Below are 12796 nucleotides of genomic sequence, written 5' to 3'. Positions count from 1 at the left end.
CCAACAACCCCCCCCCCCCCAACCTTACTTTGGTGTTGGTGCTGATGTTGGTGTTGGTGCTGATGTTGGTGTTGGTGTTGGTGTTGGTGTTGGTGCTGATGTTGATGCTGATGTTGGTGTTAATGTTGGTGCTAATGTTGGTGTTGATGTTGGTGTTGGTGTTGGTGCTGATGTTGGTGTTGGTGCTGATGTTGGTGTTGATGTTGGTGTTGGTGTTGGTGCTGATTTTGGTGTTGGTGTTGATGTTGGTGTTGGTGTTGGTGTTGGTGTTGATGTTGGTGTTGGTGTTGGTGTTGCTGTTGGTGTTGGTGCTGATTTTGGTGTTGGTGTTGATGTTGGTGTTGGTGTTGGTGTTGGTGTTGATGTTGGTGTTGGTGTTGGTGTTGGTGCTGATTTTGGTGTTGATGTTGGTGTAGATGTTGGTGTTGGTGCTGATGTTGGTGTTGGTGTTGGTGTTGCTGTTGGTGTTGGTGCTGATTTTGGTGTTGGTGTTGATGTTGGTGTTGATGTTGGTGTTGGTGTTGATGTTGGTGTTGGTGTTGGTGTTGGTGCTGATTTTGGTGTTGGTGTTGATGTTGGTGTTGGTGTTGGTATTGGTGTTGGTGCTAATGTTAGTGTTGATATTGGTGTTGATGTTGGAGTTGGTGCTGATGTTGGTGTTGATGTTGGTGTTGGTGTTGGTATTGGTGTTGGTGCTAATGTTAGTGTTGATATTGGTGTTGATGTTGGAGTTGGTGCTAATGTTGGTGTTGATTTTGGTGTTGGTGTTGGTATTGGTGTTGGTGCTAATGTTGGTGTTGATATTGGTGTTGATGTTGGAGTTGGTGCTGATGTTGGTGTTGATATTGGTGTTGATGTTGGGGTTGGTGTTGGTGTTGGTGCTAATGTTGGTGTTGGTGTTGATGTTGGAGTTGGTGCTGATGTTGGTGTTGGTGCTGATGTTGGTGTTGATGTTGGTGTTGGTGTTGGTGCTAATGTTGGTGTTGATATTGGTGTTGATGTTGGAGTTGGTGCTAATGTTGGTGTTGATTTTGGTGTTGGTGTTGGTGCTGATGCTGGTGTTGGCGCTGATGTTGGTGTTGATGTTGGTGCTAATGTTGGTGTTGATATTGGTGTTGATGTTGGAGTTGGTGCTAATGTTGGTGTTGATTTTGGTGTTGGTGTTGATGTTGGTGTTGGTGCTGATGTTGGTGTTGGTGTTGATGTTGGTATTGATGTTGGTGTTGATGTTGGTGCTAATGTTGGTGTTGATATTGGTGCTGATGTTGGTGTTGGTGCTGATGTTGGTGCTGATTTTGGTGTTGATGTTGGTGCTGATGTTGATGTTGGTGCTGATTTTGGTGTTGGTGTTGGTGCTAATGTTGGTGTTGGTGCTGATTTTGATGTTGGTGTTGATGTTGCTGTTGGTGTTGATGTTGGTGGTGATGTTGGTGTTGATGTTGGTGCTGATGTTGGTGTTGGTGCTAATGTTGGTGCTGATTTTGGTGTTGATGTTGGTGTTGATGCTGATGTTGGTGCTGATTTTGGTGTTGATGTTGGTGCTGATGTTGATGTTGGTGTTGGTGTTGGTGCTGATGTTGGTGCTGATGTTGGTGTTGGTGCTGATGTTGGTGCTGATGTTGGTGCTGATGTTGGTGCTGATGTTGGTGTTGGTGCTGATGTTGGTGCTGATGTTGGTGTTGGTGCTGATGTTGATGTTGGTGCTGATGTTGGTGCTGATTTTGGTGTTGATGTTGGTGCTGATGTTGATGTTGGTGTTGGTGTTGGTGCTGATGTTGGTGCTGATGTTGGTGTTGGTGCTGATGTTGGTGCTGATTTTGGTGTTGATGTTGGTGCTGATGTTGATGTTGGTGTTGGTGCTGATGTTGATGTTGATGTTGGTGTTGTTGTTGGTGCTGATTTTGGTGTTGGTGTTGGTGCTAATGTTGGTGTTGATATTGGTGCTGATGTTGGTGTTGGTGCTGATGTTGGTGCTGATTTTGGTGTTGATGTTGGTGCTGATGTTGATGTTGGTGTTGATGTTGGTGTTGTTGCTGATGTTGGTGTTGGTGCTGATGTTGGTGCTGATTTTGGTGTTGGTGTTGGAGTTGGTGCTAATGTTGGTGTTGATATTGGTGTTGATGTTGGAGTTGGTGCTGATGTTGGTGTTGGTGCTGATGTTGGTGTTGATGTTGGTGCTGATGTTGGTGTTGGTGTTGATGTTGGTGTTGGTGCTGATGTTGGTGTTGGTGTTGGTGTTGGTGTTGATGCTGATGTTGATGTTGATGCTGATGTTGGTGTTGATGTTGATGTTGATGTTGGTGTTGGTGTTGATGTTGTTGTTGATGTTGATGCTGATGTTGGTGTTGGTGTTGGTGTTGATGTTAGTGCTGATTTTGGTGTTGGCGTTGGTGCTGATGTTGGTGTTGGTGTCGTTGTTCATGTTGGTATTGGTGTTCGTGTTGATGTTGGTGTTGGTGCTGATGTTGGTATTCATGTTGATGTTGATGGTGGTGCAGGGTCCCGAGTTCAATTCCGGCCTCGATGTCTATCTGTGTGGAGTTCGCACGTTCTCCCCATGTCTGCATGGCTTTCCTCCGGATGCTCCGGTTTCCTTCCACAGTCTAAAGACAAGCAGGTAAGTTGGATCAGCCATGCTAAATCACCCTTTAGTGTCCAATAGATTGGGTGGGGTCATGCAGATCGGGTGGAGGCATGGGCCTAAGTAGGGAGCCCTTTCCAGGAACCAGTACAGACTCGATTTGCTGAATGGCCTCCTCCTGCACTCTAAATTCCATAATTATGTGTCCCAATCCACTGGAGTCATTTGAGGAAAGTTTAAACTTTTCTGATAAAATATCACTAACTCTCGGTGTGAAACACTTTAAAAACACATTTTAATAAGAACTCACATAACAGCTTGGAATAAATAAACAGAAATACATAGTCATACTAAAGCAAATTGATGCAAATTAAATATACATGATAGCCAGTCTTTAGTCAAAGGATGTGCAGGCTGGGTGGATTGATCGTGCTAAATTGCCCCTTATTGTCGAAGAATGTGCAGGCTGGGTGGATTGGCCATGCTAAATTGCCCCTTAGTATCTCGGACGTACAGATTAGATTACAGGGTTGCAGGGATAGAGCGGAGTGGGCGGAGGGGTGGACCTGGGTGGAGTGCTCTTTCGGAGGGTCGGTGCAGGCTCGATGGGCCGAATGGCCTCCTTCTGCACAGTGGGGATTCTATGATTCACAACTGTTCTTTTTTTTAAAAAACTGCAGTTTCAATTTGCTCAATTAGAACACACAGCATTAAAATTACACCAGCCGCAGGCTGCAACATTTTTACATTGATCAGTTTTCTCCAATTCTAATATGTGATAGAGATTCCTGAAAATCACGAACAAAAGTGGCTCATGTTGTAAAAAATTGATTTTTGATAAATTTGCTTTCCTTCCGTTGTGACCTTCTCAGATTCTGATTCTGCATCAATATAATCCCACCACCATGGCCTTTTTGTGTAAATGTTCTTAACCGGTCGTTGCTTCCGAGGCTATATTATTTAAAAACTGGCTTCAATTCAAAAGTAAACCAGTCTCATACAAGTTGTAGTAACAGTAAAACCCAGCACTGGACACCAGTTGTGTTTCTCCTCGTTTGCCTCTGGCGTATTGATGCAGAATTTGCAGAACTGAACAGCCCCCCCCCCCGGGTGTTTTTTGCTCCTCCACTTTGAACATAGAACATACAGCGCAGAAGGAGGCCATTCGGCCCATCGAGTCTGCACCGACTCACTTAAGCCCTCACTTCCACCCTATCCCCGTAACCCAATAACACCTTTGAATCTTTTTGGTCAACAGGCCAATTTAGCACGGCCAATCCACCTAATCTGCACATCTTTGGACTGTGGGAGGAAACCGGAGCACCCGGAGGAAACCCACGCAGACACGGGGAGAACGTGCAGACTCCACACAGACAGTGGCACAGCAGGGGAATCGAACTTGGAACCCTGGCGCTGTGAAGCCACAGTGCTATCCACTTGCGCTACCATGCTGCCCTGTACTTTATTATATAGAACCTAATGAACATCGTCAAATAAGCATTCTGGTAAATGCTAGTGTCGATTCACCACTGGAGGTGGACAGTTTGTAAAATTCACTGCAGCATATCTCTAGCACAGTGGTTAGCACTACTGTCTCATAGCGCCGGTGACCTGGGCTTGATGCCGCCAACCCGCCGACTGTGTGGAGTTTGCACATTCTCCCCGTGTCTGCGTGGGTTTCCTCCGTGTACTCCGGTTTCCTCCCACAGACCAAAGATGCGCAGATTAGTTGAATTGGCCGTGTTAAACTGCCCCTTGGTGTCCAAGGATTGGTTGGGGTTACAGGTATAGGTGGGGAGGGAGGGGGTGGGTGCGTATGGGCCTAGGCAGGGAGCTGTTTCAGCGGGTCGGTGCAGACCCGATGGGCCGAATGGCCTCCTTCCGCACCGTAGGGATTCTACGGGTTCTATGAGTTGCGACTCACAAGCAATGGCCCCTCTCAACTCTGTCTACTGAAGGCTAACTGATTTACCTCATCTTGTTTGTCTATCTGTCTTCATGTACCTCTCTTGTGGAGAGCATGAATTGGATTCAATAGGAATTTGTTTTTTTGGAGCAAGCAAGGAGTTGGATTAAGGACCTGCCCTGTCCTTGCACACAGACTTTGCAACCGTGAGAATGGAAAAACGTTAAAAAAATATATATATATATTCAGTCAGTTTACATGTGCAGCTGACAGAGTGTTTGAGATGCGGAAGTGCGTTGCCCCTTGTGTCTCTGTCTAACATGTGCTGATGCGAGTAAATGCCAATCCCCTCTGCCGCTGCCCTGGCTTCAAAGTAGCTAAATACGGTTTGCGGTGGCTCAGGCCGGGGGTTTTCGTTTCTGAAATGAGGAACTGAGTGAAGAAAGCGTGGAAGAAATGAATTCCAGTCTTGTGGATGGCCAGAATTTCAAGCTGGAACGAGCAGTCTGAAGACTGAACACCTTTCTCACTCGGTTTCTACAATCCTCAGAAATATAATAATAGAGGAAGGGGTCGAAGCAGCTGTTAAAGCTGCTGAGAGACAGTAAGAACATGTAATATTTATGGAGCCCAGGGCTCCATTGGTGTACCAGCAACACTATATTACTGGGGGTGAAACACACCAGGTATATAAAGAGTACTAAAAGAGTGATTTTTGCCGCCTTTTTGTACTTTATATCATTTACTGTTAAAGACCTGATTACAACACTGTAACAAAATATCGTGGTGAGGCTTGGAATGAGAAATCCTAATATCACAACAATTAACCAGTAAGAGAAATACATAGTCCATTTACCCTCGAGGTACACATCATGACAGGTGGTGATGTTTAGATCTCGGATCTCATATGACTGCTGAACTGAAAGAAAAGGCAAAACAAAGAGAACAACTGTGACCCAAATGGCAGCACAAACACCAAAGACAGATCTATTGTCCCTGAAGCGCCTGGAGAGGAATGGGTGGACCAGAGCAAAGTATCTGTCGATGCTGATGAAGGTGAGCAGCAGGATGGAGCAGTACATGTTCCCGTAGAAGAAGGCGGTCATCACCCGACAGAGACCCTCGCCAAAGAGCCAGTCGTTGCCCAGGAGGTGGTAGGAGATCTTGAACGGCAGCACCAGGATCAGCAGAAGGTCGGCGGTGGCCAGGTTGATCAGGAAGATGGTGGAAGGCTTCTTGCTTTTTGCAGCCATTATCCAAAGGGCCAGAGCATTTGCTGGGAGCCCGATGACAAACACAAGGATGTAAAAGGCCGGGATCAACGTTGTGGTGAAGGGATTGATCAGTTGAGGTCTGTTCTGGTCGTTTATTATAACTGCGGACGAATCTGGAGCCATCTCTCCAAGGACTCCTCCCGCCCACGGCTCATCAGTAGCGGCTAAAAATGTGAAGCAGATTGTTTATTCCTTTTGGTTTTTATTGCAGTTTCACAGCCATTTGTCTATCATCATTGTGAAATGAAGCAATTTGTCCCCAACCACAACGACAGAACCTTCCTTCGCACTATGTGAGTGTCAAATCTCAAGAGTTGCTGGAGTACACACTGTATAAACACTAAGTACTGATTGACAATGAAAGAATTTTAGATTAATAACTGATTGGACAATGTGAAGGAGCTGGGTTATACATGTTTGACTCATTGTATTCTATCTAGGGTCCCTCTCCTGGCAGTGAATCCCATCAAATCAGGAATCACAGATTGGTCACCCAATGATAAACTCCCAATATTCCTGTGGGATTTTCTGCCCCCTCCTGCCCCCGTGCCAGGTTTTTGTGGAAATGGAGGCTGCCCGGCATTGGCTGATGGTAGGATCTCCCAGTCCCGCCGTTGTCATCTGGGCTTTCCCAGTGTTCGTACCTTCCGCTGAGAGGAGGGGGTGCTCACTGGCACTGGAAGATCAACAAAATATAGATAGATTGGAGAGTTGGGCAGAGAAACGGCAGATGGAGTTCAATCCACGCAAATGCGAGGTGATGCATTTTGGAAGATCAAATTCAAGAGCGGACAATATGGTCAATGGAAGGGCCTTGGGCAAAATTGATGTACAGAGAGATCTGGGAGTTCAGGTCCATTGTACCCTGAAGGTGGCAACGCAGGTTGATAGAGTGGTCAAGAAGGCATACAGCATGCTTGCCTTCATCGGACGGGGTATTGAGTACAAGAGTTGGCAGATCATGTTACAGTTGTATAGGACTTTGGTTCGGCCACATTTGGAATACTGCGTGCAGTTCTGGTCGCCACATTACCAGAAGGATGTGGATTCTTTGGAGAGGGTGCAGAGGAGGTTCACCAGGATGTTGCCTGGTATGGAGGGTGCTAGCTATGAAGAAAGGTTGAGTAGATTAGGATTGTTTTCGTTGGAAAGACGGAGGTTGAGGGGGGACCTGATTGAAGTCTACAAAATTATGAGAGGTATGGACAGTGTGGATAGCAACAAGCTTTTCCCAAGAGTGGGGGTGTCAGTTACAAGGGGTCACAATTTCAAGGTGAGAGGGGGAAAGTTTAAGGGAGACGTGCGTGGAAAGCTTTTTACGCAGAGGGTGGTGGGTGCCTGGAACGCTTTGCCAGCGGAGGTGGTAGAGGCGGGCACGATAGCATCATTTAAGAGGCATCTAGACAGGTATATGAACGGGCGAGAACAGAGGGAAGTAGACCTTGGAAAATAGGAGACAAGTTTAGATAAAGGATCTGGATCGGCGCAGGCTTGGAGGGCCGAAGGGCCTGTTCCTGTGCTGTAATTGTCTTTGTTCTTTGTTCTTTGTTTACTTCTTTTATGATTCCTAGGAAATCCTAATGCTCTCAGATAATAGAAAAACAGGCGCTTACGGGAAGGGAATCATACTCTTGACGAACTTCCCAACATGAGTGTAAGGGCCCGGCCGGAAGTTAAGTGGTTTCCTCCACATTTCCCATCTTGGCAGACAGGCTGACTCAGTTTACAACACAGGGTGTGGGACAGGTTGTGATCTGTGATCGGACTCCCGAGTCTGAACTAACAAATGACTGAAGAACAGTAATGACGGGATATCTAAACTGTAGGCCGGAACTGTAATAGCAGAGTGGGGCAAGAGTTTCAAAACGCGTTCAGGAGACTTTTTTAGATCAGTATCGGCCTGATTTTCACCACAACAGAGACAGCTTCTGGCTTTGCCAAAATGGCGCCAGATGCCTGAATCCAGTTTTCCCAACCGAAATCCAACCCCCACCATTATTTTCGGAGTTGGAGGCGGATGAGCGGGGAACGGGGAGGAAGGAGGGGGGAGGGGGGGCGGGGGGGGGGGGCTCCACGAGTGTATATTTCCTACTTGACTTGTGAGTTGTGAGGTCTAACAATGCAAAGTCCTTTGGAGAGTTTGGGTACTCGTTGGATAGGTCAGGAGAGAGGTCAAGTGTACTTTGGGATTGTTAAAAGTAGGTATGAATGTGGATAAAGAGTGGATAACGCATTGGAATTGTAAAGCTATCAAGGGAATTGTCAAGCCTCAAGATCCCGATCATGTATTAATTTTAGGATTTTATATCATTTTGGACTAATATTTTTGGAATCTCATATTACCTACTTAAATAGGCCAGCTTACGTCGATGGCTGTTGAGACAGGGAATTAAAGAGTTAAGACAAGCTGCCGGCAATTTCCAGCTCCGAAATAATTTAAAATGATTCACTGTTGTCAGCAAGGTAAAGAGCTGCCTGACTGATAAGTGATAGCTGAGCGACCAGTAACCAGCTCAAACCCACAGCTTGAATGCACACATATAGTGAAAAGAGCTAGTTCAACACATGTACCTTCTTATTAGAATAATTTTCAAACACATTGATCATTTCAGAATATTCGGAGAGAAAGTTGTTTGAGCCATTTTCTTTGCTTCTCTTTCACCAACAGAGACACCATTTACCATCTGATTGATACGGGGTTATAAGGCGAGAGCAGGGCATTTGGATTAATCTGGGGTGATACAGGGCTGTCGGGAGAGAGAGCGAGAGAGACAGTGGAATTAGTTTGGGATTGATACAGGGCTATAGGGAGAGAGTGAGGCAGTGGTATTGATACAGGACTATTGGGAAAGAACAGGGTAATGGAATTAGTTGGGGATTGATACAGGGCTATGGGGAGAAAGTGGGACAGTGGGTTTTGTTGGGGATTGATACAGAGCTATTCGGAGATGGGGACACGGTGATTAGTTTGGGATTGATATAGGGTGATAGAGAGAGGGGGCAAAGGGATTAGTTTGGGATTGATCCAGGGATATGGGGAGAATGTGGGGCAGTGGGATTAGTTTGGGATTGATACAGGGCAATGGGGAGATAGTGGGGTAGTGGGATTAGTTTGGGATTGATACAGGGCAATGGGGGAGAGTGGGGCAGTGGGATTAGTTTGGGATTGATACAGGGCTATGGGGAGAGAGTGGGGCAGTGGGATTAGTTTGGAACTGATGCAGATCTGTGGCAAGTGAGATTAGTTTGGTATTACGATAGCCTCATGCTAATCCAGACACAATGGGCCAAATAGCCATTTTGTTGCATTCAATAGATTGGCAGTATGTGTTCAATTTGCTATTTTCTTATCTGGTAACTTGTCGCTTTTTACAAAATTGATATGTAGCAGAAATGGCAATTATTATGATGGGTTCTGTCATGGTCCTCCCAGCCTCATACAATGCTGCTTAGAATGCAGTGTCCACCAACCCACTCTCACATCTGAGAGTATAGTCAAGCAATGTTGACGGAATGGAACTCTGGCTCTCTGAGATGCTATTCCATTCTTGACAGACCCTCCCTCACTGAAAATTCCCCTTACTACTGCTAAAATACTGGCAGTGTCTAAACAACGCCCTCTATCTCTACATCCTAACCCTGATTCTAGCCCTAACCCTAACCCAAACCCAAATACCGAACACTAATATCCTAACCTTAACCATAATAACCTCAATCCTAATGACCTAACACTAATGCTAATGCCCTAACACTAACACTCTAACCTTGTCCCTGACTCTCTCTGCTTTACCATCCAACTTCATCTCTCTCAGCCCCCACATCAAACCCTATTGTCCTATTGTGGACCAACTCAAAATAAAAGGCACTCGGAAACAATACAAGAGAGCATAGGAGATGCAATTACCGTGGGCAGCACGGTAGCATTGTGGATAGCACAATGGCTTCACAGCTCCAGGGTCCCAGGTTCGATTCCGGCTTGGGTCACTGTCTGTGTGGAGTCTGCACATCCTCCCCGTGTGTGCGTGGGTTTCCTCCGGGTGCTCCGGTTTCCTCCCACAGTCCAAAGATGTGCAGGTTAGGTGGATTGGCCATGATAAATTGCCCTTAGTGTCCAAAATTGCCCTTAGTGTTGGGTGGGGTTACCGGGTTATTGGGATAAAGGGAGGTGTTGACCTTGGGTAGGGTGCTCTTTCCAAGAGCCGGTGCAGACTCAATGGGCCGAATGGCCTCCTTCTGCACTGTAAATTCTATGATAATTAGCACTATGTCTTCACAGTGCCAGGGTCCCAGGTTCGATTCCCGGCGTGAGTCACTATTTGTACGGAGTTGTACGTTCTCCCTGTGTCTGTGTGGGTTTCCTCCGGGTGCTCCGGTTTCCTCCTGCAAGTCCCGGAAGACGTGCTGTTAGGTAATTTGGACATTCTGAATTCTCCTTCTGTGTACCCGAACAGGCGCCGGAATGTGGCGACTAGGGGCTTTTCTTCACAGTAACTTCATTGCAGTGTTAATGTAAGCCGGCTTGTGACAAGAAAGATTATTATTATAAACACCTGGAAATAAAGGCTGGGCCAGCAAACTCAGGGAGGGAAGGCAACCACAGAAAATTTCTGAAGTCAAAATATTCTAGGAAGACAAAAAAGTTGGGCATGGACCAAAAAAGCTGACAGGACCATATGCTAAAACCACGAGAGCTGGAACACCCAAGCATGAGAGGGGGCTGTCCCCCATTTCTGCCAACCCCTAAACTCTACCCCTAACCTGAATGCCAATAACCCTAACTCTTAAGCCTAACCACCCCCAGCCTATCCACAATTAATCAAAGGGAATTTGATATATTTAACCTGACGTGTACAGGACATGTGCGGGAACTGAGAACGAAACAACTGTTCAACATCGGCAACAGAAAGTAGAGTGAAGTATCACCCAGTAACTGCGGAGAGAACACATGGGTTAATGTTCAGAGCATAAAGCCACCACTCGGGCAAACGTGGGGCCACAGCTGAGATATGAACCCCACTGTTTTCTCCACAGGCTGATGTGCTGAACACTTCCACCATTTTCTGCTTCTGTTGAATGCATCCTTGACCTGATCTTGTTTTCGGTCTGGGAATCACATTCCATTGCATTCGGAAAGAGTCCATTGTTCCCCATTATCTCGTAAAGTCAAACACAAGCACAAATTGTCATTAAATTGTGTTTGACACTGAGATACAAATGCGGTTAACTGAACTGCATAACACCACATTTCATTACTTTCTGTACATAGTTGCATTTTAAACAGTTCCATGAATCATTTTGGTCACTCACCCATGTTGAAGGATGGAGAGAGAATTGATTAAACCTGCACTCTCTTTCCGACTGTCTGTCCCACACCAGTTGTAACTCTGCCACTGAGTAAACATGCCTCTGAGTTTCCTTAAAGAAGGGAGGAACTGAGTTCAGTGTTAGTGCCAAAAAATTAAATCCTGTCATGCGTTCTAGTTACAGCTGGCCATATGCCTAGTATTTCAAACCTGTCTCTCCGAAGCCGACAGGCAGAACGGATCTGCAGTTTGCAACACGCTTGACCTGGAAACTGCTGCATCTTCACAACAATGCACAAGGCACAAGGAGAACATTATAGCACAGGAACAGATCCTTCAGTCCGCCAAGCCTGCACCGATCCAGTTTCCTTATTGAGACCTGCTACTTATTTCCCAAACGATCAGTATCCCTTCATTCCCTGCCCGTTTATGTGCCTATCAAGATACATCTTATTTTTTTTTTATTTTTTAAATAATTTTTATTGAAAAATTTTGATTTTATACAACATTGACGCACCTTAGTAAAATACCGAAAATAACAATAATATTAACAATCATATACATTCGCCCCATCCCCATGAACAACCCAGCATTTTAACAACAACGCAAATTAACACACTATAAAGTTACAGAATAAACACTACAATAATGCACCCCCCCCCCCCCCCCCCCCATGACCAAGTTACCTATCTCTGAGCCAGGAAGTCCAGAAAAGGCTGCCATGTTTATAGAACCCTTGTATTGATCCTCTCAGGGCAAATTTGGCCTTTTCCAATTTTATAAATCCCGCCATGTCACTGATCCAGGTCTCCACGCTTGGGGGCCTTGCATCCTTCCATTGTAACAGAATCCTTCGACGGGCTACTAGGGACGCAAAGGCCAGGACACCGGCCTCTTTCGCCTCCTGCACTCCCGGCTCTACCGCAACTCCAAAAATCGCGAGACCCCACCCTGGTTTGACCCTGGATCCAACCACCCTCGACACCGTCCCCACCACCCCCTTCCAGAATTCTTCCAGTGCTGGGCATGCCCAGAACATATGGGCGTGGTTCGCTGGACTCCCCGAACATCTGGTGCACCTGTCCTCACCCCCAAAGAACCTACTCATCCTAGTCCCGGACATGTGGGCCCGGTGCAGCACCTTAAATTGGATGAGACTAAGCCTCGCACATGAGGAGGAAGAGTTGACTCTCTCCAAGGCCTCCGCCCAAGTCCCGTCCTCTATCTGCTCCCCGAGTTCCTCCTCCCATTTAGCCTCCAGCTCCTCCACTGACGACTCCTCCACCTCCTGCATTACCTTATAGATGTCAGACACCTTCCCCTCTCCTACCCACACCCCCGAAAGCACTCTGTCCATCGTCCCCTGCGAGGGCAGCAAAGGGAATCCCTCTACCTGCCGCCTAGCAAACGCCTTTACCTGCAGGTATCTGAACATGTTCCCTTGGGGAAGGCCAAATTTATCTTCCAGTTCCCCAAGGCCCGCAAACCTCCCGCCAATAAACAGGTCCCTCAATTTGCTGATGCCCGCCCTTTGCCACCCCCTGAATCCCCCATCCGTGTTCCCCGGGATGAACCGATGGTTGCCACCCAGTGGCGCCTCCATCGAGCCCCCTGTTTCCCCCAGATGCCGTCTCCACTGTCCCCAGATTCTTAGGGTCGCCGCCACCACCGGGCTCGTGGTAAACCTCTTAGGGGAGAGCGGCAACGGTGCCGTTACCATGGCACCCAGGCT

At 46.8% G+C, this 12796-nt stretch overlaps 1 protein-coding gene across 1 annotated transcript; it reads right to left on the bottom strand.

Annotated features, from left to right (window-relative positions):
* Window positions 1-4411: 4411 nt before the first annotated feature.
* Window positions 4412-11150, bottom strand: LOC119953682 (proteinase-activated receptor 3-like). The gene is made up of 2 exons (XM_038778209.1): window positions 11069-11150; window positions 4412-5925 (listed from the first exon to the last, which is right to left on the bottom strand). The coding sequence occupies exons 1-2, from the start codon at window positions 11070-11072 to the stop codon at window positions 4886-4888; spliced, it is 1044 nt and encodes a 347-aa protein (XP_038634137.1). The 5' UTR covers window positions 11073-11150; the 3' UTR covers window positions 4412-4885.
* Between the last annotated feature and the right edge of the window lie 1646 nt (window positions 11151-12796).

Source organism: Scyliorhinus canicula, chromosome 18 (genome assembly GCF_902713615.1).
Source record: "Scyliorhinus canicula chromosome 18, sScyCan1.1, whole genome shotgun sequence".
NCBI lineage: Eukaryota > Metazoa > Chordata > Chondrichthyes > Carcharhiniformes > Scyliorhinidae > Scyliorhinus > Scyliorhinus canicula.
Note: the sequence above shows the minus strand (reverse complement) of the source record. Positions and strands in the feature narration are given on the sequence as shown.